Source organism: Podarcis filfolensis (assembly GCF_964270895.1).
Source record: "Podarcis filfolensis genome assembly, chromosome: W".
Classification (NCBI taxonomy): domain Eukaryota; kingdom Metazoa; phylum Chordata; class Lepidosauria; order Squamata; family Lacertidae; genus Podarcis; species Podarcis filfolensis.
In genome coordinates this window covers 1,126,607-1,153,577 of record NC_139619.1, presented here as the reverse complement: position 1 = coordinate 1,153,577, position 26,971 = coordinate 1,126,607, and the positions used below count along the sequence as shown (strand labels likewise).

At 43.7% G+C, this 26,971-nt stretch overlaps 1 protein-coding gene and 1 long non-coding RNA gene across 2 annotated transcripts in view; one reads left to right on the top strand and one right to left on the bottom strand.

The window, feature by feature from the left end:
• Nucleotides 1–25,631, bottom strand: part of LOC310753799 — a 272,887-nt gene extending 247,256 nt beyond the window's left edge. Inside the window, exon 1 of the long non-coding RNA XR_014543460.1 lies at nucleotides 25,018–25,631. This is a non-coding gene — a long non-coding RNA (uncharacterized lncRNA). The remainder of the gene's footprint in view (nucleotides 1–25,017) is intronic.
• LOC310753783 (putative helicase senataxin) overlaps nucleotides 1–26,971 on the top strand; it is a 215,455-nt gene that overhangs the window by 172,655 nt on the left and 15,829 nt on the right. The window contains exons 14-22 of the mRNA XM_083595121.1: nucleotides 10,759–10,906; nucleotides 11,812–11,913; nucleotides 15,918–16,033; nucleotides 16,689–16,760; nucleotides 17,763–17,915; nucleotides 20,937–21,044; nucleotides 22,176–22,363; nucleotides 23,392–23,484; nucleotides 25,714–25,878. Coding sequence (XP_083451247.1) covers nucleotides 10,759–10,906; nucleotides 11,812–11,913; nucleotides 15,918–16,033; nucleotides 16,689–16,760; nucleotides 17,763–17,915; nucleotides 20,937–21,044; nucleotides 22,176–22,363; nucleotides 23,392–23,484; nucleotides 25,714–25,878 — 1,145 coding nt within the window. The remainder of the gene's footprint in view (nucleotides 1–10,758; nucleotides 10,907–11,811; nucleotides 11,914–15,917; nucleotides 16,034–16,688; nucleotides 16,761–17,762; nucleotides 17,916–20,936; nucleotides 21,045–22,175; nucleotides 22,364–23,391; nucleotides 23,485–25,713; nucleotides 25,879–26,971) is intronic.

Here is a 26,971-nt window from a genome sequence, read left to right as displayed (position 1 = left end):
AATTGTAAGTGTTCTTTGCTTACATCCCTCTGTAGCGAGTAAAGACAAACATGCTCTATTGTCCTGATACATTTAAATAGGACATTTCACATTCACTCTTAGGTCTTTAAACAGCTGTAATAACCATTCACAATCTAGAAGTGCATATGACAGTGCATTCAATTCAACCTTGTAAGAATTTAGGCTTACTGTTGTCTGCTTTTTACATGACCAATCGAAAATACATTGGTTATACATGTAGCACACTCCAGAAGTGCTCTTGCTGTCTGTGATGTCACCTCTGAAACTTGCATCTGCAAAAATCTCAAGACCTCCAGATTTTTGGTTGGTAAATTTTAGTCTGTAGTGCATAGACCTCTTTAGATAGCGTGCTATGCGTTTCAGTGCCTTCCAGTCTTTAATCGTAGGATTGTTAGTGTGTCTGCTCAGCAAATTAGTGCTGACAGCTATATCAGGCCTTGAACACCGGGCAATAAAATTTAGCTTGCCTAGAATACATCTGTACAGAGCAACATCAGAAAATGCTTTGTCAGTGTCATCTAACAGCCTGTCACCGTTGGTGTATCTACAAGGTTTGCGTCAACCAAATTCAGTTTGGTCAATACATTAGCAATTTTCTGTGATTGGTGTACCAAGATATCACCTCCCTGGTTTCTTTCTACCTCCAGAGAAAGATAGTTTGTTACATTGCCAAGATCTTTCATATCAAAATGCTCCTTCAGTTGAGCTAGGGTTATTTTGTACAAAGCCTGATCTTTCCAAAAGAAAAGATCATCAACAAAGCATACACAATACAGTTTGTTTTGATAAACAAACATGGATCTGCTTTGCCTTGATGAAAGTCTAGAGAAAACAACGTCTCTGTTAATTAAGTATTCCAACACCGGACACTTTGTTTGAGACCATACAAGGATTTTTTTAGAACACAAATCAATCCTTTCTTTACCTATATTCCGTCAGGTGAATGCATATAAATCTGTTCACCCAGGTTCCCGTACAGAAATGCAGTGTTGACATCATGATGAGAAACATTTAGTTTCTCCTTTGCAGCAATTTTGAGCATAAGCCTAATGCTCTCATACTTCATGGTGGGAGAGTAGGTCTCGTGATAATCTTGACCTAGTACCTGCGAAAATCCTCTTGCAACCAACCTGGCCTTATGTCTCACTACCTTGCCACTCTGGTCTGTCTTGGCCTTAAAGACCCATTTGCTATCAATTAGCTTCATTCCTGGTACCATTGGAACTAGTTCCCATGTTTTGTTTCTCTCTAAGGAATTTAGCTCAGCCTGCATGGCATTTAACCATGGTTCAGCATCCTTCAAGGTTAACTCATTGACCTCTTGGAAGCTTGAAGGCTTTTGAATCTTCCCTGAGTTATTTATAACAGTTGTAGCTGTCTTTTCAAACCCATCAACAAATCTTTTAGGTGGTCTGCCCTTTGTGGCTCTTTCAGATCTGCGAATTATGCACAAGTCTTCAGGACTAATCTCCTCTTTTTTAGGAGAATCACGGCCAATACTAAACTGTGGCTCCAGACCCCAATCAGTGTCAGACTCTTCGGATGGTCTGAGTGAGGCCTTTGCACTCTTGTAGTCTGTCGTGTCATCATTGTCATCAGCAGCACTACCACCTCTCACTGAACTGGTGTCTGAACCTGTGTCATCATCAGATTTCTCATCATTATTAGTATCAGGATAACATTGGAAAATTCCTACATTTTCTCCCCACTTTGCATTATATTCAACACTCCTAGTGAATCTCACTGTCTTCGTGTCAGACATTAATACTCTGTAAGCACCTTTTTCGTATCCCACGAATATTCCATGCATACCACGTTTGCTCAGCTTGGTGCTCTGAGGTGTGTGAACCCACATGTCAGAACCAAAAATTCTCAACTGTTTAACAAATGGTTTCCTGCCAAACAACTTTTCATAAGGTATGCAACCTATTGGTGAATAAATTTTTCTGTCATGCACATAAGTAAAACAATTGAAAACTTCTGCCCAATATGAATCAGGCAAATTAGCATCACTTGAGAGATTTCATGCCCTGCTGGAGTGTTTGATTTGCCCTTTCACAGAGACCATTTTGCCATGGAGCTCTGTTGGATTCCTTTCTCAGCTAGAAAAGCTTCAAACTGCTGAGAAGAGAATTCTGCCGTCAGTGAAAAGACAACCCACTTGTCTCTTGTGGGCATTCTGCAGCCAAGCGCAGAATTCCTTGAACTTAGGAAACGCTTCTGACTTCTACTTGAGCAAGAAAACATAAATATATCTTGAAAACTGATCTATCCATACCATGAAATATTGTGCTTTACCTAAAGATGGCTTTAATGGACCAACAAGGTCTGCGTGCACAATTTGGTAGGGCTCTTTGGCTTCCCTGCCAGATATTTTACCCTTTGGAGCAACCTAGACCTTGTGTTCTGCACATGATTTACCGTATTTTTCACACCATAGGACGCACCGGACAATAGGACGCACCTTGGAGAATTTTCCCCCTCTTGTTTTCCCGCTCCTGCCATAGCCACCCGTCACCTCTCCAGCCGGGAGAGGGTCGCGGGGCTATGGCGTCTTTGCTCCATAGGACGCACACACATTTCCCCTTCATTTTTGAAGGGGGAAAAGTGCGTCCTATAGAGAGAAAAATATGGTACATTTCATGTGAAATCTGCAGAGTTTAATGGTCATCCCCTTTACCAGATCAGGCATCTTGGCAATGGCCTGTAAATTTAGATGACCAAGCCTCCTGTGATGGTCATGGAAACAATTTGCATGCGAAATTTTGTTAGTAGACATTGCATAGCACATCTCATTACTTCGCATATCAACATCAGTATCAACATCATCATAGTGTAGCCTTATTGGAGTTCACCGATTGGGTCTGCGTTGCTCCGGGACAGGAGGAAGGAAGTCAAAATGACACCGAGGTTGGTTCAAAGAAAGAGTTTATTCTGCTCTCCGGATAGCAGAAGGCACCTGTGTGGTGAGTCCACAGCAAGTACAAAGAAATGACAGGTTTCATGCAGTTTATATATCCTCCAGGCACCCTCTCACTCCTCCCCTAGGAGCCCAACCACGTCGGCGTACGTACACAGGTTGACATCACATATGTTCCTGCTCTGGTACTCTCAACCATAAAAGGATCTTCCTTCCTGTACTTCTGACCATAAAAGGATATTCCTGTTCCTACTCCTATCTTGGAGCAAGAGGTCACTACTTCCGAGAACATGCTCTGGCGTTAGTCCCAGACTTGGGTCTCTGCGTCATTTGTGGTCAGGACATAAGATATGTCTGTGTCTGTTCTACTGGTAAAGTCAAGGCCAGTCTTGCCGTCAAACTGATAAGGGAGAGAGCTGTGTTCTTGTTTTGCATTTGCTCAACGGCTAAAGTTTATGCATTTTAGCTAAGGAGAAATGGGGATTTTGGTGCAGTTTAAAAACTGCCTGCACAGTCAGTTTTGGGGTTTGGGAAACCCATTCCTTCAATAGGATAATAAGAATAAGCCATTCACACAGTCAGCATATAGAAGATCTCTTCTGTTCTTCCTGATGATACATTTCTTCCTTCTGAAGGAAATGTTCAACTCTTGCACTGTGAGCTGAGAAATGCTCAGCAAGTTGTCCACCAAACCTGGAACAAAAAGAACATTACAAATCGTGGTCTGCCGATTCCTTCCATTTTGCAGTGTACTCAACATCCCTAGTGAGAAGAACTATGTTGGTGTCAGACATCAATACTCTGTACTGGCCTTTTTTGTAACCCAGAAATATACCGTGTGCACCACATTTGCCGAGCTTCTTGCTCTGTGGTGTCTCCACCCACACGTGAGACCCGAAAATCCAAAGGTGTTTGACATAAGGTACCTTCTGGAACAGTTTCTCATAGGGTGTGCATTTCATAACTTTGGAGTATCTCCTGTTATGAGTTTAAATATAACAATTCAGCAATTCAGTCCAAAACTCATTTGGCAAGCCTGCACTAAGCAGTAACGCTTTCATGTCCTGTTGCAACACCTGGTTTATCCTTACACACAAACCGTCGTTCCATGAAGACTTCTGGGTAGCAACTTTGTGCTTCACCCCTTGTTCAGCCTGGAAACTCCCAAATTCCTGTGAAACAAAATCCTGTCTCTGATCTGTGAAAAGACAATAAATTTTCACATCATGAACAGATTTTATCCATGCACAAAATTCTTTGAACTTTGTTAGAATCTGATTCTTCCTTTTTAACATATAAATCCATGCATATTCAGAATAGGAATCAACCACAATCAGGTAGTACTTGGCATTGCCTCTAGAGGGTGATAGAGGACCAATTACATCAGCATGCACCTGCTGAAAAGCTCTTTTGACTATTTTACTAGGCTTTCTGCCCTTCTGAGCCACAGTGACCTTTGTTTCTACACATCACACGTGTCACATCATTATCAACATCATCATTACATTCATTACTGATGCAACAACCGCATATGACGTATCCATGCTGTTGATTATCATAAAACAGAAAAGGGACTCCGGAAGCAGGACCTCCCTCTGCTCCAACTGGTCACACCGAAACTTCATCTGTGTAAGATGTTTTTGCAAATCTCCCCCAGTTCTCAGCTTCATATTGGAAAACTTCTGGAAATATAATAGGGCGGATCCTGTGGCGATGCGAAGATGCGCTTCTCTTAGAGCAAGCCAGACTGCCTGTGCTGTCACCAAACCCTGGATATGGATCAGTTGGTTATCTGATACATGCAACATGATCACAGCCCTCACCTGTTTACTGGCATCACACCACCATCTGGTTGGTGCCTGTGGCATTGGGTTATCTATAACAAACCACAGTCTTTGTCGAAGCAAAAGCGCTTCCATTTTTACACACCATCCTGAATAATTATTGCCCATCAGAAGCAGACAGTACATCGTTCCGATTCCGTGCTTAGAATCCATCTCGGCTTTTACTTTATAGCCAAAAGCCTTTGCAGCATCAAACAGCAGCTAGCAGTCAGCAGTCATAAATTTCAACAAGCAGCTCGCTAATTCCAGTGGCAGCGCTCACTTTCCGAGGTTTTAATTGCCTCGTAAATCACAGTACTCGCAGCTCCCCACTCCTGGCTGGAATGCAGGTCTCTTTCTCATGGCTCATTGCAGCTTCACACCGTGCTTCTGTGCCGATCGGCAGGCTCCCCCCGGACGCAAAACCGGCGTCGCTGCTCCAGAGTGCGATGACCCGGAACCATCCTCTGCTACCAATGTTGGAATTTGCCCTGGGGCTGCCTGCAAGCCCCCGAAACTCCAAACGTCCTCCGATGTGCGCAGCACTGGAAAAGGCATCTCCCTTCTTCTCCAGGGTGCTCCAGCGACATAAATCAGCTTGATTTCTGCACGCTATACTTCTAGCGTTACGCAGCAACAAGCGTGGGACATTGTAGATCTAAGCTACTATTTATTTACACTCTATATACAGACTACAGCATAATGGTGTCCGTTCTCTTCCGAGAGAACAGAAGAAGTGAAAGTACAGTCCAAAGTACATACAATGAAAGAGAGATAAGGCTGTCTTCCGTTCCCATAGTCTTCTCAGACAGGCATGTGATTTACAACAATCTCAAATGCAGCGACGGTGGAGTGAAATGCTAGCATCCATGAGCCACCATTCATCCTCCAACCACCTCCAGACACTCACAAAGAACAAAAAAGTGTGAAGAAGTGTGCATGCACACGAAAGCTCATACCAAGAACTAACTTAGTTGGTCTTTAAGGTGCTACTGGAAGGAAAAAAAAATTTTTTTTTTTGTTTTGACTATGGCAGACCAACACGGCTACCTATCTGTAATCACAAAGAACATTCACTGCCTTCAGTGGTTGTGATTTAAATGAGAGGTAGAGCTGGGTATCGTCTGCATACTGGTGAACACCCAGCCCATCTCTTCTATTGACTTCATATACAGTTGCAATTGAAATTATTCAATCCCCATTGCTCATCAGGTTTATTATCAAAATTTACAGACTTTAAACTGTTTGCAATGAGCAAATAAAACAAAAGCAATTGAAATAGCTCAACACTACAGATTCTTCAAGTGGTTTTCCCAAATTCAGCTGACATTGTAACTTATGCTGCAGCTTGTGGGGGACAGAGCCCTGAGGCACCCCACAAGTGAGCACCCAGGGGTCTGAACACTCATCCCCCAACACCACTTTCTGGACACGGCCCAGGAGGAAGGAGCGGAACCACTGTATAACAGTGCCCTCAGCTCCCAACCCCTCTAGACTGTCCAGAAGGATGTCATGGTCAATGATCTCAAAGGCTGCTGAAAGATCCAGCAGAACTAGGAAAAAGCTTTCACCTTAGTCCCTAGCCTGGCGGAGGTAATTGACAAGCGCAACCAATGTAATTTCAGTCCCCTGATGAGGCCTGAATCCTGACTAGAAGGGATCCAAATGGTCCACATCCTCCATACATTGTTCAGCAACCACCCGCTCAGTTTCCTTGCCCAAGAATGGAAGATTTGATACTGGGCGATAGTTGGCCATATTGGCTGAGTCCAAAGATTTTTTTTTAAGAAGCGGTTTAATAACCACTTCTTTCAGTGGGTCTGGGATGACTCCCTTACAGAGGGAAGCATTCACCACCCTGCAGAGTCCATCGCCCAGCCCTTCCCCGCTCTCTTTTATTAGCCAGGATGGGCAAGGATCAAGGAGACAGGTGGTCGGTTTCACTCGTCCAAGCAGCCTGTCCACATCCTTGGAGGTAACAGATTGGAATTGATCCCATGCTTCTTGAATAGACAGGACTCTAGCACTCTCCCGCCCCAGCCCTGTTCCCACGGTGGAGTCTACCTCTTTCCGAACCTGAGCAACTTTATCTGCAAAAAAACTTTGCAAAAAACCATTGCAGGAGATCTTGGGGTCCTCACCAGGCCCCAATGGCGAAGGTTGTTCCGTTAGATTGCAAACCACCTGAGTCTTCTGCTGCTGTTTTCTGCAGATGCAGTAGAGAAAGGCTCGACGTTGAGCTCTAACCCATGTTCTGTCTGATTCGGAGTGGGATTTCTGCCACTGGCTCTCTAGCTGTCTCAACGATTGTTTCATTGCCCTCAAATCTGTGGAAACCCATGGGGCTGTCTGGGTTCCATGCAATCTGAGAGGGCGCTTTGGAGCCAGACAGTCGATAGCCCTGGTTAACTTCGCATTCCAGCGGGCCACCAGGGAATCAGCTGAAAGGCCCTCAACATGGGATAAGACATTCCCTGCCACCCTTTGGAAACCATTTGGATCCATTACGTGGTGGGGCAGACCATCCAAGTAGGTCCCAACTTCCTGCAGTGGGGAAGGGTCATGGAGAAGTCTAGTTGCACCAGGAAGTGATCCAGGCTGTCTTATTTCCACGGCAAATAACAAGAACCACATATATTATGTTACGTAAAATGTGGGGTGCTGGGTTATTGTTGTTAATTAATGGGAAGGGACATAGCTAAAGTGGTAGAGCATCTGATCTGCATGCAGAAAGGGTCCCGTGTTCAATCCCTGGCATATTCAGATAGAGCTAGGAAAGGCTTCCCGCTTAAAACCCTGGATACCTTCTGATGATGATGATGATGATGATGATGATTTGATTTATATACCGTCCTTCCTCACAATATCTCAGGGCTGTTCACAGGATGAAAATGCAAGGTAAATAGTTAAAATAAAAACAAAACAATATGCCCCCTCCCACAAACACATTTAAAAGGCTGTAAAATAGTCTTATAAAACCAAAAAATACAAAAACAAAATACAAATTAACATGTAACGCATAACATTTAAGAACAACTAAAAACAACCCTACCCCTCAAATAAGCAACACGTACCCAAGTTAAAATCCCATCCCCATTAACACCATTATTTTTGCAAAAGGGGGTTGGCCCACACCCTCATTGGCCCACACCCTTTGGTGTTGCCCTGCTGGAGGCATCCTTGCTTCCTATGTTTCCATATAAACAGTGTTCAATAAATTAATGAATGAATGCTCCTCTATTATATACTGGTTTTAGACTGGTGCTGTTTTTTTATTTTAGATAGGGTTGAAATAATCTAATCTGGACCCCATTAAAGGTAAAAAGGTAAAGGACCCCTGGACAGTTAAGTCCAGTCAAAGGCGACTATGGGGTGTGGCGCTCATCTCGCTTCAGCCTGAGGGAGCCGGTGTTTGTTCACAGACAGCTTTCCGGGTCATGCGGCCAGCATGACTAACCACTTCTGGCGCAACGGGACACCGTGATAAGTGCCAGAGCGCACGGAAACACAATTTACCTTCCTGCTGCAGTGTTATCTACTTATCTACTCACGCTGGTGCACTTTCAAACTGCTGGGTTGGCAGGAGCTTGGACAAAGCAATGGGAGCTCAGAGGCTCAGTGGTTTAGACCACAGCGCAACCCACATCCCTTGGACCCCATTTGTTGGGATGTGAATAGATGCTAGGAAAGGACAATATCTAATAAATATATCCTCTGCTAGCATCTATTCACATCCCAACACTTTCTTCTCTTTTAATTGGGCCTGTTCTTGTCCATTTGGTACTTGCAAGGAACCAATTCTTCCAGGACGCGGCACCTACTCTCTGGAATCCCCTGCCCACTGAAATTAAGCAGGTGCCTTCCTTGTACCATTTTATTTTTATTTTTTTTAAAAAATAATTTTTATTAACCGACCAATCAAATCAAATCAAATCACATCACATACCGGTAAATTCCGAATTACAAAGCCGAATTTTAAATTTTTTGTTGGGGGGACCCATATTTCAAGTTCCGAAGGGGATTCCAATCATCTTCTTGCTGCTGCGTTAATATCCACAAATCTGTCCAAATAATGTTCATAATTCTATCCAGTCCTATCTTGCTGTTCTCACATCTCATCTTGTTCGTATATTTTTCTTTTTTTCTTTATGATCTCTTCTGATAATCTCCTTAAGCAGGTAAACACCAGTTATAATCCTGTGTGAATTTTCCGTTCGTCCAATCATCATGTCGAGATGGTTTCCATATATCATCACTTTCATAAATAAAAGCACTCTTTCCATCATCAGTCTCGCAGATCTGTCGCCCTTCCTTGTACCATTTTAGACGTACTCAAAACATTTCCATTTAGGCAAGCCTACCCAGCTGTACAATTTTATTATGTACATTTGTTCTTTTAAAAAAAAGTTGATTTTTATCTCTTTTATTGCTTTATTATTTTACTATTTTTAAAGTCTGATTTTTTTGCTATTTTGTATGAATGTTTTATTTCACTCTATGTATATATTTTTAATTAAGCAGTATATAAAACATGTTAAATAAAAAAAAACAGAAAATATGCAGGCATTGTTTTTCTTTGGACAGAAATGCAGTGGTTTGCATTACATACGCTTCAGGTTACATACGCTTCAGGTTACAGACTCCGCTAACCCAGAAATAGTGCTTCAGGTTAAGAACTTTGCTTCAGGATAAGAACAGAAATTGTGCTCCGGCAGCGCAACGGCAGCAGGAGGCCCCATTAGCTAAAGTGGTGCTTCAGATTAAGAAAGGACCTCCGGAACAAATTAAGTACGTAACTAGAGGTAGCACTGTAAAATGCTGGAGAATACTAAGCCTTCTAAATTGTTATGTATTGGGTCACACAAGGACACAAAAGATGCAAGAGGAGGGGGGAAAGTGACAACTCTAAATGGTTAAGGACTCCTTTTTTCATGTCATTTTCCTTTAAAAATAAATTTCAGAGTGCACATCTGGGGTGTATCTATAGGAGGCAGTGATGTTAAAAGAGGATTGGATAAATTCATGGAAGGGCAATCAATGGCTTCTTGCCATGATGGCTAGGCTATGCTCTATTTCCATTGTCAGAGGCAGTAATCCTTCTGAATACTAGTTTCTTGAAACCACAGGAGGGGAAGGTGCTCATATGCTCATGTTTTGCTCTCTGGTTTCCCACAGGCATCTGGGTGGCCCCCATGGGAACAGGATGCTGGACTAGATGGGTCATTGGAGTAGTCCAGCAGGCTCTTTTTAGTCCTACTTGGAATAGACCCTTTGAAATTACTGTGCATGAGTAACATAGGCCCCATAATTTTAATGTGTGCACTTTGAATAAAACTTAGTTGGTGTTATGTACTGAGTTGAATAGGATCCAAAATGCAGCAGTCTGATTGGTCCGCAGGAGCCACTCAATCCAGCTCCAGGTGGAAGTGAATCCACAACATGATTGGCCTACAGGAGAATCCCGGAATTAGCCAATCACGTGCGACCCATTGTTTAAATAATGTATATAAAGCAGACAGTTTGGGGGAACTTCCATTCCTCGCTACTATGAGCTGAATAAAGAGCATGAAATCCACACTCGACTCCGAGTATATTTCAGTTGGATATGACCCTTGGGCTTTAAAAAGGGACTTTGATCTGAAAAGGTGGAAGACGACTGCCCTGCATTATTGCACTTAACTTTTTCTCAGTCTTCTTTATGCCCAGAGTGCAGAACTAGAACTAATGGCTAAATATTAGAGGGTACTTCACAGGGGCAGGAGCTTTTCAAAAGTGCACAGGACTGCCTCTGGAGGTGGGCAGGCTTTCCATTACAGTGGGTCTTTTACCCAGCTATTTTTTCAGGGATTGGACTAGATGACCTCTGAAAGACCCAACTTCAATTACCGTATGCACTCCTAGTCTGGGCATGACTATATGGTTGATTTGTTTCAATGGGTATATTCTAGGTATATTTTACAACCCTATGACTTTTTTTTTTCTTTAAATCTCCAGAGATCTGGGAAAGAGAATCCTGTAGAAAGCAAGATCAAGAGGAACCGTGTGCTGGTCTGTGCTCCGTCCAATGCTGCTCTAGATCACCTCATGAAAATAATGATTGTTGAGTTCAAGGAAAAATGTCAGGACAAGGAAAAGCCTTTGGGTATGATGAGTTCTTGGCCCGTTCTCATCTGTGGAATTCACAGCTGGCTTGGTCATAACTGAAGAATAAGACATTATTCCGCGTTTAAGTCACTTAGACCCTCCCCCACCTGCCAGTATAGGTAGTGGGTGCTTTGCTTTTCCTAAGGCATTTGTCCTTGCAGAGAATCCATCTGAAATCCTTTGGGACAGGGTTGGATCTTGGTGGTGGACCATGTGTTTGGAATGCTGAAGGCCCCCAATCTAATCTCCCTGATGCCCTCTGTTTATCCCGTAGACTCCAAGCAAAGCCTTTCTTGTACATCCTTACACTTTTTAAAGGTTCTTTGGGATCCTTTTAGTGCTGCACTTACCTACTAAAAGCTTTGCTGCACTTATTTTTACTGGTTTTAGTGTTGTATTTTTATTTTGTTGTTTTGTCTTGTTTTCTGTAAGCTGCCCTAAGGGTGTCTGCAGCAAAAGAACCTTGACGAGGAACGAGTTTCATAGTTAACTGTGCACTGTGTGAATAAGTAATTTTTAAAATCTGTCCTAAGACTTCCAGCATTTAGCATTTTAAGATACCCACGAGTTCCAATGTTATGAGACAGAGGGAGAAACTTTTCTGTAGCCACTCTCTCCATGCCTTGCATAATTCTATAAACATCTGGCTTGTTGCCTCTTGCCTTTTCTCTAAACCAAAAAGTCCCAAATGTTACAACCTTTCCTTGTAGGGGAGTTGCTGTATCCCCTTGGTCATTTTGGTTGCCATTTTTTGAACTTATTCTAACTCTTATTGAGGATGTGCAAGATGCAGATTTCAGGATTTGCTAAGCAGATCAAAAGTATTTATTTGCCAAATGTCTTTCTAGTTTAAAAAAGCTAGCTGTACTTCAGCAGGGCTCTAAGTGTCTGTTTCACACCCAGGAAACTGTGGTGACATCAACCTGGTGAGGCTGGGGGAAGAAAAATTGATCAGCAAGGACGTACAGAAATTCAGTCTGGATGCCCAGGCCAATCGCAGAATGAGTGAGTAGTTTGTAAAGGGTTCCTCCCCCACACCATTTGCTGTCTCCTAATTAGTCTGCTTAACAGTGGGGTTCAAAAGTTGGTTCTTCATAGCCCCCAGTCTCTGTTCTATCTGGGACAGACCTTTCCCAGATTGTGACCAGGGATGAAATCCCGTAACACCATCCTATCCCTCCCATCCTATCCTGGTCTGCAGCCAAATATGTTTATTTTATCAAATATATACTCTGGCTTTTACTCTGGCTTTATCTAAGCATAATTCAACAATAAAGCATCACACACAAAACAAAAAATATAACTGAAATCACTTCAGCTATAAAGTCTTCTTAAAAGTCATTCCCAGCAGTTTTAAATCAGTTTCGTAATTGGGGTATAACAGGAACCTCTGGGTTGTAATGTTAGTAGACCCATTGAAATCAATGGAGCTGACTGGCACTGGATATTGTTATAAAGATTGGGTGTCACCCCCCACTCTGCTAAGCAGTAGCAAAATTCTAGGCGGTGTTCCAGGTGCTCACCCAGGATCTGTGTTCCTTTGAGAATCAAGGTGCGGCAGAGGCTTGTGTAGCTTTAAGAAATATGATTTATTCACATATTTACACCTGAGTTTAGATAAAGGGAGTCCAGATCTTACAGCATGGTCATCTCAAGAAGGGCTTGTTCCCTGTTCTCCCAGCCTGCCTGCTCAAGATGGAACTTTCTCTCTCCGCCTCCCTTTCTTCTTCCCAGCACACCTTGCTAAAGGCACTCTTTTCATGTTACCTCAAATACAGTCACCCAGGGAAGCCTTCTAAATCCCTGGTTACTGTTCACACCTCAGGACAGTGGGGAAGGACAGCTCTCTTGCATTGCCAATGGCCCTTAATGGCCCTGTATTGTTCATCATGCGAAAGGCGGGGCTGGATGAATTCCTAGCCGGAATTAAGATTGCCGGAAGAAATATCAACAACCTCAGATATGCAGATGACACAACCTTGATGGCAGAAAGTGAGGAGGAATTAAAGAACCTTTTAATGAGGGTGAAAGAGGAGAGTGCAAAATATGGTCTGAAGCTCAACATCAAAAAAAAGAAGATCATGGCCACTGGTCCCATTACCTCCTGGCAGGTAGAAGGGGAAGAAATGGAGGCAGTGAGAGATTTTACTTTCTTGGGCTCCATGATCACTGCAGATGGTGACAGCAGTCACGAAATTAAAAGATGCCTGCTTCTTGGGAGAAAAGCAATGACAAACCTAGACAGCATCTCAAAAGGAAGAGACAGCACCTTGCCAACAAAGGTCCGTATAGTTAAAGCTCTGGTTTTCCCAGTAGTGATGTATGGAAGTGAGAGCTGGACCATAAAGAAGGCTGATCGCCGAAGAATTGATGCTTTTGAGTTATGGTGCTGGAGGAGACTCTTGAGAGTCCCATGGACTGCAAGAAGCTCAAACCTATCCATTCTTAAGGAAATCAGCCCTGAGTGCTCACTGGAAGGACAGATCCTGAAGTTGAGACTCCAATACTTTGGCCACCGCATGAGAAGAGAAGACTCCCTGGAAAAGACCCTGATGTTGGGAAAGATGGAGGGCACAAGGAGAAGGGGATGACAGAGGACGAGATGGCTGGACAGTGTTCTTGAAGCTACGAACATGAGTTTGACCAAACTGCGGGAGGCAGTGGAAGACAGGAGTGCCTGGCGTGCTCTGGTCCATGGGGTCACGAAGAGTCGGACACGACTAAATGACTAAACAACAACAATTATTTCTTAATGGCCATAGCTTGGCTAGGTCGTTTTGCATAGGCTAGCCCAGGAATTCCTCTGCAGCTTGTATATTGCCTTCATATCCGAAATAATCAAAACCTTACCATTTATTAATTTCTAGGGATCTCCCCACCATATAACAATATAACAGTATAAACCCACAGTTTAATGAATGTCAGAAGCATTGAATTTCAGTGTGAGAATGACAGACTTCCGGGTTAGCGCGATCGGCTAATGGCGGATTCCCTCCGAGCTCCGGAGGGAATTGGCTTCGCAGGATCTGGGTCTTGCCGCTGCGGCGACGCGGGGACCCTCAGAAATCACAGGCGCTGAAGCCTGTGAACCTGGTGACTCGGCGGGCACCATTTGCGCCCCCCGACCTGCGAAGGAGCCTTTTTAAAGGCTTCGGAACGGGGGACGGGGTGAGCGGCGCGGTGCTGAGAGTCGACTGCTCCTCCTGCGGAGTGAAGCCGCATGCCATGGTCGGAGAGCGCTGACTTCTTCTTGTGAACAATTGGATTCTAAAAGTAACAACTCGTGAGTAGTACGGAAATTGGACTTGTAAAGGAATTTTTTTTGTTGAATTTGGCACGATCAGGGAAGGTGCAAACAGGAAGTCCGCCTCCCCATCTTGTAAATAATTTAAAGCAAGGACTAGTTAACTAAGGTCGAGAGAATTTCTTTTTCTTCATTGGGTAAAAGACATTAATTTCACGATTTGGCAGTACAAGCATAAATAATTTTATTGGAGGATAAGAACTAATTTTGAGAGCTGAAGTGCCACCCCCCCGGACCCGGGAGTGATCCGTGAGAGAGCCTGTTGAGGAGATATAGAAGAGTTTGACAGCTGTCAAAATTAGCTGTCAAGAAGGAAAAAGAGAACTTTGTTTCTGCTGTCTCTGCTGGATATATTTGTTGCAATTTGGTTATATTTTGTTGAAAACAAGGAAGAACTGATACAAACTAACTTGATTTTTGGATTTGAACTGGAAAGAATACTAAGTTACCAAAATCCCTCTAGAGGGGGATTTGGGACATTACAAGAATGGCTGGAGGAGGGAAAATTCAAGCTGGGTTGGACAGTTTTTGTTCTCTTGGGAAAGCTACAAGGCCAAATGGATGTTTTGGCTACAAATGTTGCAACTCTGAACTTAACAGTAAATAATATCACTGAATTTGATAAGGATTTGACTCAGGAAGCCCATGCAGCTGGACAAAAAGAGAAACTTGAGAGTGTGGAGAAGGAGACATATGTTGTTTCTGAGGAAAAGGAAGGAGGAGCTGTAATTTTGCAGATGACAAAGGAGAGCCAGAGGCCTGACATGATGGTTACAAAGGAAAATAAGAAATCGAGCCAGAGGCCTGACATGATGGTTACAAAGGAAAATAAGTACTGGATGATGAAAATCTGGTTTGAATTGGAGATTGAAGAATGGAGAGATCTCCTTATGTGGAGATCTGAAGACCTATGGATTACAAATTTGATTAAGGCGGAAGTTGGAGCTTTCGGGACAATTGGACTTAAAAGGAGTAAGAAACAAGATTCGGGCTCCACTTTTAAGTATGGAGGTCTGGCTGGAAGAAATATGGACCTTATTGGGACAGAGCTTCTCCGAGATCTGGTGTTTAATACTAAGGACTATCAAAAAAACCGGCAGAGAGGAATTGAGAGAGAATTAAGAGCCTCGGATGTGAGGTCTCCAGGCTGATAGTAGATTAAGACTGATGGACATCTGTTGGGGATCGAAACTGGGAAAGGGGGTGGTGGGGTTTGGGAATCCAAAGGGTGTACAATTATAATCTGTTTTTTATTTTGTTTTGTTATTAGTATGAAAATTGGGGAATTCGTGGAAGGGAATTTGGGTCGACTTTAGAAAAAGGTTTTAAGAATGAGCACTGATGTACAAATATTGATGTTTATAAGTTAAAATTGGTTTGTTTGTTTTTTAAATGAATTAAATATAAAAAGGTTTAAAATTGGGGATAAGAACTTGTTGAACTAACAATTTGAATTGGAATATAAGAAGGGGAGGTGTGGGGAAGTCAGGGAAATATGTTATTGAAAATACGGATTGTAAACTTTATGTGTTTTTAATTTTTTTTGTTTTTTCTTTTTTGATTTTTTTATTAAGATGGAAAAATTTAATAAATATTTAATTAAAAAAAAAAAGAATTTCAGTGTGAGAATGGTAAGCAACCAAAGTTCCATTTTGAAAGTGGGATATAAATTTCTAAATTAAAAGCATTTGGTTGGATTCCTTAGGCCGAGCAGCCCTTGGGAAAGATCAAGACATCCACAAGCGGAAGAAAGAGATAGATCAACGACTGGATGCTCTTTCTTGCCAGTGTGCTATAGACGAAAGCCAAAGCAAAGAGAAGGTACTTGTTAGTTGCCATGTGTAATTTGACCAGGATTATTATATCCTACTCAGTCTGTCCGGTAGGCTGTGGTCTGAAACTGTAGTTCAGACATGCTCTTCAGTTAAAAGTGTGAAGGCTTGGAGGCACAGCGGATGGGCCGAAACCTGATGTGGGGTAGTGGGGAGACACATGTTTTACTTGCTCAGATGCTCAGTCTTCAGTTAAAGTGGGGATCAAGTAGCAGGGAGGCTGTTCAGAACTTTTTTTTTCCTTTCCGTAAGCAGCCCTATATTGAGTCAGAAAATAGATCCATCTAGCTCAGGCTTCCTCAAGCTCGGCCCTCCAGATGTTTTGAGACTACAATTCCCATCATCCCTGACCACTGGTTCTGCTAGCTAGGGATCATGGGAGTTGTAGGCCAAAAACATCGGGAGTGCTGAGGTTCAGGAAGCCTGATCTAGCTCATTATTGTCAACATTGACAGGCAGCAACTCTCCAGGGTTTCAGACAGGGTTACCTGGCAGCCCTACCTAGAGATACCATTGGGGATTGAATCTGGGACCTTTTGCATCCAAAGTAGATGCTCTACCACTGAGCTATGCCCTTCCCCATGATTGGTTGAGTATTCATGTCAAAAACGAGTAAATTCCCACCCACCTCATCTTTCTTTCAGAAACAACAGTTAGAGCAGGAAACTCGCAGGCTTGCAGAAGAGAGCAAGAGGCTCACTGTTCAACTGAAGGAGGTATGAGTTTCATCACTAAGATGCTCTTAAAAACAACCTTGGTGAACTGCTTCATCTCATCATGCAAAAAAGTGCTTGTGTCTTGGATTAGCTCCAGCTAGGAAATCAGAATATCTCTCCTGTTAGTACAGATCACTGATTGTGCTGCTACTCTGTTGCACATCAGCCACGTGCCATTATCTCAGCCAAATCATAGACTAGGGTTGCCATAGGTCTGGGAAATCCTGGACATGTCATCTTTTGTTGGGCCAACATGCCCACCCCGGGGGATTTTTACATTTTAAAGGAAATTTCTGGGTTGGGGGGGGGGCTGGTTTGCTTGCTTGTTTGTTTGTTTGGCTTGGGCGCTGGTGGCTTTCTCCCACTTCCTCTTTCAGCTCTATGGACTGTATACAGTTAATTTTTACCCATTTAGATTAATGAGCGCAATGGGCTCGTCATGTTCATTCACTGGATTGGATACAACCCTATGTGCTTTCCAAAGGTGGGTTAGGGTAACTTTCCTCACCACCTCATGCCATAGAAGGTGAGGCTGTGGCTTGGTGGGCACCGAGAGAAATTCTAAGGGGCACTGTTGCCTTCCTGAGCACCACATGGGTGAACACATACACCTTCATATGGACTCTAAGCAGGTATTTGGCTGTGTTTATCCTGAGTCATGGGAGCATTGGGAAGCTGCTTTATACTGAGTCAGGCCATTGATCTAACTTGGTCAGTATTGTTTGCCCTATCTGGAGATATTGGCGATTGAAGCTGACACCTCCTGCATGCAAAATGGGTACCCCTTCACAGAACTATGGCCTGTCATTTTAGCATCCAATCCAGTTCTTCTTCTAAAAGCAGCTGACTTCATCTTCAACCACACACTGAGCATGGACTTGTTTTGCCTGCCTGACCATGGCTGCTGTTGCAAAAACAAAACAGGCAGCTGAAAGAAAACTGGTCTCTGTCTAAAAATTAGGTGCTCTTAATAAGGAAGTTCCTGGCTCTTGTGTTTCCCAGGTTTGTGGGCGATCGCAAAGCGACATGAAAACGAACATCATCCTGGAGTCTCACATCATCTGCTGCACACTGAGCACCAGTGGGAGCAGCCTGCTGGGTGCAGTATTCCAGCGGCTGGACTGTGATCCTCTGAGTTGCGTCATCGTGGACATGGTTAGTGGGGGATATAGGCACTACAGTAGCAAGGGCATATTTGGGGCAGGAGGATGGAGGGTGTCTTTAGTACCTTTTACAGATTGCAGAAACAGCCCTGTTCACTTTGGCTGCCTTGTTTTGTATTTATACAAATGTTTCCCCACCACCAGCACCCTCTTCTGACATTAAAAGCCCTCAAGGCAGCTTTTTTGTTTGATGTGTTTTGACTGTTTTTAGTGGTGTTGCCTGCTTTTTTCCTCTTTTTTATTTCAAGGCGTGCATAGGTGGTTTGCCAAAGGGGGGTGGGTGGGCAGACGGGGGAGTCAGATCATTGCCAGTTTTTCTTTTGTGAAATAAGTATTTTCTTGTGTCCTTAACTGTTACTTACCGTATTTTTCGCTCCATAGGGCGCACCGGACCATAGGGTGCACCTAGGGTTTTTTTTTGGGGGGGGGGGGAATAAAGAAAAAAAATTATCCCCCCCCCCCAGCTCCAAAGAGCAAAGAAGCCAAGACAGCGAGTGGGATCCATCCCGCTGGCTGTCTTGGCTTCCTCTTTAGCCACGTGCAACCTCTCCAGCTGGGAGAGGCTGTGCGCGGCTTCATTTTTAGCCGTGGGGCTGGGGTGGGGGAAGCCCCCAAAACAGGTCCAGGAGCGGCGGCAAGATTGCGCGCAACCGCGCCGCCACTCCTGGAGCTTGCGGGGCTGGCGGCAGGGGAAGCTCGAGCTTTTCCCGAGCCCAGCCCCCAGAACAGACAGCTATCCGCAAGCCTTCCGAGCGCAGCGGGAGTTCCCGCCGGGCTCCGAAGGCTTGCGGATAGCTGCTTTAAGCCGGGGGAGCGCAGCAGAAGTTGGCACTGCGCTCCCTGGGTTTCAGGCTGCAGGCTGCTATCCGGCTTCAGGCAGCTATCCGCAAGCCTTCGGAGCCCGGCGGGAACACCCGCTGCGCTTCGAAGGCTTGCGGATAGCTGCCTGAAGCCTGGAGAGCGAGAGGGGTTGGTGCGCACTGACCCCTCTCGCTCTCCAGGCTTCAGCGAAAGCCTGCATTCGCTCCATAGGACGCACACACATTTCCCCTTCATTTTTGGAGGGGAAAAAGTGCGTCCTATAGAGCGAAAAATACAGTAGATTTCCAAATATGCCCTTGAGCCCAAAAAGGTTGGGGACTCCTTAGGAACATAGGAATGTGCCTTATACTAAATCAGACCATTGGTCCATCTTGCTCAGTATTGTCCACACTGACTTACAGCAGCTCTCCAAGGTTTTAGGCAGGAATCTCTCCCAGCCCTACCTGGAGATGCCAAGGACTGAACCTGGGACCTTCTGCACACAAGACAGCTGCCTTCTGGAGGACATCATGTCAGCTACCCATGAGTAGCCTTAGGCAAGCCCCTCTCTGCAAGAACCTTTTACATAATTACAGAAAGCTCTTTGAATGCTTATGGAAAATCGCTACATAAGTACTAAATAACATTTATGTCAGCGAAGCAGCTCCAGTCAAGCTCTAAGCCTGGGAGGCCATGAACCACTTGATCCAACCAGATGATCACCTGCTAATTCACCTGACCAGCCTAACCCTAATAAGCATGTCACAGTGGGGAAAGCATCTCACCTAAATCCCTAATTGGCACTTGTTCTGTAGTGGTTGGTCCCGTGGGCCTGGTGTGTGCATGAAGACAAAAAGAGAGAAAGAGGAGGCAAGCTGCTGTGCTTACTGATTAAATGTATTTTTACTGTTGCTGCTCTATACGTTTCGGAGTACATAACTCCCTTCAGGAGCTTTAAATGCTTACAAATTCCTTAGACCCAGAAACACTCTCTTCTGTAAACTTGAGCTCAGAAAACAGCTCTGAATAATCTGCGAAGCAACCTTTTTTTCTTTCTGCACCTCTACAATGAATCAGGTTTACAGTTTGCTGTTGGGGTTTTTTTGTTTTTGTTTTTTTAAAACTTTAATCAGTAAGGCAGGAGCTTGCCTCCTCTTTCTCTGACCCTGGGCCTAATCACTACATTGAAAGCCTTCCTTTTGCTGTTCATCCAGCCCAAGCATGTTGGTGCTGAGCAGCATGCCCCTCATTGAAAATTCTTCCAGAGGAGTCATACCCAAAGATACCTGGGGCAGGAAGGGGTGAGCATGGAATTTTATAGAAGTATATTAACAGCTTTATAGAATTATATGAACAGCTGTAGGCTGCCAAGACACGCTTCTCACCTGACAGCCTGATGCCTAAATTAAGTGTCCGCATTATAAATGTAGGCCATCAGTTGAAAGCACTCGGTCTTCAACCATGCAGGTTCCCAGTTGTACCATTTAGCAAAAGTTGACACCATCCCTAGCCCTGGTCATGAGTGCTTTGCACATTTTGAGGGTGGAAATTTTGACTTCAATGCCTAGGTAACTTAAATCTCAAGTTGAAGAAGCTGCTGCCACCCTTTAAAAACAGAAACAGAAACAGAAAACCCCCCACACACTTCAGAATTCAGTTGCTGTAGTCCAGGGGTGGCCAACTCCCAAGAGACTGCGATCTACTCACAGAGTTAAAAACTGGCAGTGATCTACCCCATTTTGGGGGGTTCAGCCAGTGTTCTACTAGTCTTGTTTGCACGCTAACATTAAGATGTGTGGTTTAGCATTATGTGATACAGCTTCAGTTGATGGAACTTGTCGTTCCAACATTTTTGGAAGGCACCAGCTGGGGTGGGAAAGCTGAACTATATCAAAGTAATCATACATGGAAAGCAAATTGTATTGAAGTTGGAGGCAACCAAATAAATGTTGGAGAGCTAGGAACTTATTTTTTTAAGCAAGATCCTTGAGTAGCTCCCTGCTATGGATTGGATCGAAAGATCCTGGCCTCTTCCCTTCCACCCCAGACTCCTGAAAACTGGATCCAGAGGGTCAGGGGAGGCTATTATGTCAGAATGGATGAGTTGCAGATGTGGTATAGCAGGATTTGATACAAGGCGACTTGTGCGGCGAGATCTTAAGATCTCTCTCGATCTCTCTCATTTAAACTGGTCCCTTTGTCTTTTTAAAAGGCCATGCAGGCTTGTGAGGTTGAAACTATCATCCCACTCATTCATGGCTGCAAAAAGCTGGTCCTGGTTGGAGACCCAAAGCAGCTCCCTCCTACAGTTAAATCTATGGTGAGTATGTCAACAATTAAGGTGTTTTGACTATCCCAGAAAAAAGTTGTAGAGCTGAAAACTGGCAGGCTGTTTATAAGCATCTAATGACCCTGCTTTTGGCATAAATAAAGTAAAACATCTATCAGGTCCTTAATGGTGTATGAGCTGCCTACAGTGAAAATGATTCAGTTAGTTTATCTGATCAAATTATTTACACAATTCTGTGAGTTTCTGTGAAATCAGCCTGTGTGATTACCATGTTAGTAGACAACATCCCTTTTGGTTAAAAAGAAGTGTATATACCAAGTACTGTTTTTCTGGGAGACACTCCAATGGCTGGTAGGGCAGAGGCAAGAGTAGATAGGGCCATTGCTTTAAGAATGTATTTTTTTATATGTATATCAAGGGATATTCCCATAGCAGTAGTCTTTGAGAGACTTTTATTTTTCTCAAGCACCACCATTTCTCTTAGTTCTGATATGCTGCAAAGAGCATAAGGAGAGGGGAGAAGTTCCTGCACCCTCTTACGCTGCCATCTTTCCCACTTTCAAATAAATAAAAGATTGGGTTATTTTGTGGGACTGTTTCCCAAGCCTCTTGGGTAGCCCAGAATAGTTCACTCATTCCTAATCTCTAGTTCAAATACAGGTGAAACTCGGAAAATTAGAATATCGTGGAAAAGTTCATTTATTTCAGTAATTCAACTTAAAAGGTGAAACTAATATATGAGATAGACTCATGACATGCAAAGCGAGATATGTCAAGCCTTTATTTGTTATAATTGTGATGATCATGGCGTACAGCTGACGAAAACCCCAAATTAACAATCTCAGAAAATTAGAATATTAAATGAAATCAGCAAAACAAGGATTGCAAATAGAGCAACATTGGACCTCTGAGACATGAGACCGAGCAATGCAGAAGAGCTGAAGGCTGCTATTGAAGCATCCTGGTCTTCCATAACACCTCAGCAGTGCCACAGGCTGATAGCATCCATTCCACGCTGCATTGATGCAAAAGGGGCCCAGACCAAGTACTGAGTACATATGCATGCTTCTACTTCTCATCTCTTGTTCTTTAATTGTTGCTGCCTGTGCTTAACCCATTCCCTGAAAGTTTTACTCCTCCTCCCCTCCCTTGCTTTGGCAGAAAGCTGAGGATTACGGCTACAGGCAGTCTCTGATGGGCCGACTCTGCAGACACCTGAATGGGCAAATCCAAGAAAAACACAGTGACAGGCTTCCAGTCCTGTGCTTGAGGACTCAGTACAGGATGCACCCAGAGATCTGCCTCTTCCCTTCCAATTACATCTACGACCATGCCCTGAAAACTGACCGGTGTGTAGACATCTTACTAATTTTTTTACCTTGCCTCAAGGCAACAGGCATTTCATGAAAAGGTGACCTAAGTGTGGACATCGGTTCCATATTACCCTGGAATTTTGGCTGGTGGTCAGGGATGGTGGGTGTTGTATTCCAGCAACACCTGGAGGGTCCTGCTCATCATATCTGGTGTGTTTGTGTGAATGAATGTACTTGCTCTGACACTACTGGTGAGTACTTAGTTGAATGAAAATTCTGTGCATGATCATAGGCCTCAAACCTGACTCTTTCCAGCAACCTAATTTGATACTTTAATTTTTTTCTTCCATTCTAACCACTTTCTTGTTCTTTCTTTTTTAATATACTGTATATTAAAAATGATGGTGTTAAATTCCATCCATGTACAATTTTTAGTGAACGTTCCCTAATAGTTGCTGACAGAAATTTATATGGTGCTTTTGTCCATAAATTGTTCTGTTTAACCTCTTCAGTGTTTCTATCCCAATTTAATTCCCACCAGCTTTTTAGATTTTGTTGGGGGCAAAATTGGTTCTCAATAAGTGTTTTGTATAAAAGGGAAATGCTATCTCTTATTACTATATTTTCATATTCTGTTAGTTTCCTTGTAGCTTCATTTTTGATCTGTGTATTTGTAAGAAATGATCTCGGCTGATATCCTAACAGCCAGGAAATTTGATTATTTTCTAAACGTACTTGCATTTCTGCTATTGTAAGAGGTTGTATAAGCCTCTGGATTTTTCTGTATAAGCCTCTGGATTTTTTGCCCTTCCACTGCTATTCACTGAATATGTTTGTCATGCTGTTTGAATATTCCCCTTCATGTAGAAAACGATGACATCAGGGAGAACAGTTTCTGTCATTCCCCCACACCACCTCCCTGACATGCTAGTTTTCTCTATGTGGGGAACATCATGTGAATGATTATGTGACGGATAGTGTTTCCTCCTGCAGTGAAGAATTGAGCAAATAGACCTCAGCACACTGCTTTTTAAAAGCTATTATGATTTCTCATTGCATTATAGATGGACAGAAGAGAGCCGATTCTTTTTGGAATGGCCCTTCCTACCGTACCTCCTCTTTGATGTTTTGGATGGCCAGGAAGAACGGGAGAGCAAGTAAGTTTTTCATTTATTTGCTTTGTGAATTTGTAGTCGCACTTTTCAAAGTGGCTAGCAGGAGTAAAATAAAGAAACAAAATTTAAAATCCCACATAAAGCCAACACTGTTTTTTAGTAATTACATTTGTTAGCTGCTTTTTACACAAACAAATCTCAAAGCAACTTAACAGATAAAAACAATGAAAACTTAAAACACAATGTGTAATTTCATACACTTCTATCATGTCGCCTGTTTTCTAAAGTAAAAAGTCCCAAATGCTGCCACCTTTCCTCATAGGGGAGTCACTCCATCCCCCTCATCATCTGGGCTGCCCTTTTCCTGAACCTTTTCCTTTTTGAGGAGGCGACCAAAACTCTACATAGTATTCCAAATGCAGTCTCACTGTAGATTTGTGTAACTGCATTGTGATGTTGGCAGTTTTATTTTTCATTCCTTTCCTAATGTTCCCTAGCATAGCATTTTCACAGCTGCCACACACTGGCCATCTAATCCAGCCCTCAGAAAAAGCTAAAGAGCCCTGCTTAGCCCCCCACCCCAAGGGTCCCTCTCTCATCCTGGAGTAAGGAGCTCATGGCTGGTCTGCAATCTCTTACCATCCCCACCCTGAGCTATGAGAGTTGGGAGTCCCAACAAAAGGTGCACCACCCCTGATTTAGTCCTGAACTCTATTGTAGGACAGGAATGGGGAAACCTGTTTCCCTCCCAGAGGTGCTGTTATAAACCCAGATTGTTGCTGGACTACAGGTATATGGTGTCATCCCTGCTACATTTGAAAGGTCTGCTGTGTGGTGTGGAACTCTGGCTTGGTGGACAATTTGGGTAACTTGTTGTTGTTGTTTAGTCGTGTCCGACTCTTCGTGACCCCCTGGACCAGAGCACGTCAGGCACTCCTGTCTTCCACTGCCTCCCACAGTTTGGTCAAACTCATGCTGGTAGCTTCGAGAACACTGTCCAACCATCTCGTCCTCTGTCGTCCCCTTCTCCTTGTGCCCTCCATCTTTCCCAACATCAGGGTCTTTTCCAGGGAGTCTTCTCTTCTCATGAGGTGGCCAAAGTATTGGAGCCTCAGCTTCACGATCTGATCTTTGGGTAACTTACCTGCCACAGATTGATTTGATCAAGAACATAAGAAGAGCTTGCTTGCTGGATCAGGCCAGAATCCCATCAAATCCCACATCCTGTCCTCACAGTGAGCAACCAGATGTCCCAGTGGGAAGGCTGCAGCAATCATGATCTGGTGTTTTCCCACTTTCCACCACAATAAGAGCACGTGGCAGCTTTTGTGGCCATGTTCTCCTTAGCTGTTGGTGGGTGGGCACACTTAAGAGTTTTTTAAAAAGGTAGGATTGAAGCAATCTTTGAGGTCATCTAGCACTGTTCAGGGCACAAATATAAGATGGGGGACACCATCTTATATTACTAACAAGGCATTGTTAGTAGTATGTGTCTTAGTAGATCACAAGCTTAACATGAGTCAGCAGTGTGATGCAGCAGCAAAAAAATATAACGATCTTCTAAACTGCATCAACAGAAGTCTAGTGTCCAGATCAAGGAAAGTAATAGTACCACTCTATTCTGCCTTGGTCAGACCACACCTGGAATACGATGTCTCGTACTGGGCACCACAATTTAAGAAGGGTGATGACAAGCTGGAACATGTGCAGAGCAGGGTGACCAAGATGATCAAGGGTCTGGAAACCAAGTTTTATGAGGAACCATTGAGGGAATTTGGTATGTTTAGCCTGGTAAAGAGGAGACTGAGAGGAGATATGACCGTCATCTTCAAATATTTCAAGGGCTGTCACATGGAGGATGGAGCAAGCTTGTTTTCTCCTTCTCTGGAGGGTAGGACTCAAACCAATGGCTTCAGGTTACAATAAAGGAGACTCCAACTATATACCTGGAAGAACTTTATGACAGTAAGAGCTGCTTGACAGTGAAATGGACTCCCTCAGGTGACTGTGGACTCTCCTTCCTTGGAGGATTTTAAGCAGAGGTTGGATGGCCATCTGTCATGAGTGCTTTAGTTGGAATTCCTGCATTGCAGGGGAGTTGGACTAGATTACCCTTGGGGTCCCTTCCAACTCTACAGTTCTTTGAGTGTATGTCCCAAAAGAACCCTAAGAGAGAGAATCTGTGATAACTTTTAAAATGAGGCACACATCCAAATACAAGGCCTTCAGCTCATCCCTTTCTCCCTCCCCTTCTATTTCTTTCTTGTTCAGTTCTTTCATTAATCTCCAGGAAGTTAAGCTGGTAATAGAATTAATGAAGTTAATTAAGAGCAAAAAGAGAGACATCAGCTTTCGCAACATTGGGATCATCACCCCATGCAGTGCTCAGAAAAGAAGGATCCTGAGCCAGCTGGAGAAAGAATTTGGAGAAAATAGGTAAGAATTTCACAAGCCTTGAATGGCATTAAAATCCCTTTAACTGGGCCTCTTGCTGTAGTCTTCACCTCCAGTAACTTGAGTGTCAGTCAAGTTACTGGAGGTGAAGTTTACTCCCAATTGAATCATGATTAAGTTGTTGAAATACTGCATTCAGTGTGCAATAGGCCCTCCAGATGCTGCTGGACTTCAGCTCCCATCAGTCCCAGGCAGTATGGCCTGTTGGCAGCGATGATGCGGGATACCGTCCAGCATCATCTGGAGGACCATGGGTTTCTCATTCCTGGTGTACAAAAGCACTGTAAGTATCCCCCCTGTCTTCCTCCAAAAGTGATGTCGCTTGTGAGGCCTTGCATGCTGCTGAAGTACATCCCAAGCAAATGAGACTACGCTTGTGCGTAGTCATCCCTTGTTAGCCTTATCTCTCACTTCCCTGAACTTATTATTTAATAAAATAAAACCTTCCCTCTGTTGTTTCCCTGTTGCTAAAATGTACGGTAGATTGTTGGTTCCCTGGGGCAGGGATCTTCCTTATTTGTTGATGGTAGTCGGTAAAGCTTCTGTATACTAATAGCTCAGCACAATATCCCTGTGGGATGTAATCCATTGGTGCAGTCAAATGCAACATTCCGTATTTCCCTAGCGTGGGCACAGGCAGGGGGACATCCAGTCAGGGTAACGTCCTCTTCCACTGGTGTGGAGCATCCCTCCCCTGCATGTGACCTAGGAGATGGGCATCGCTCTGGCTGACTCCATAAAAGTGCCGAGTCATGCAGCCATTTTCTCAGTCTTGTTTGTCTTGCTTCACTTGCTTTCTATTCTCTTGTTTATCTTTTGCTGCCATGCTGCTCTCTTTCATCCATTTTGTTGTCTTAATGTAATTTTGCTGTCTGCTGGCTCTCAGCCAGCAGCACATGAGTTCAGTCTCCATATGAGATGAACTCAGACTCTTTATTGTGTAACTACCAAGTAAAGCCTGCCTTTCAGGGATCAAATGAACTGAAATGTGAGTAAACATTTTGTTACTTTACTCAGAAAGACTCTTGTGTCTTTATTCTTTGAAGAGGGATTAAAGGGGACACCAGGAAAGATA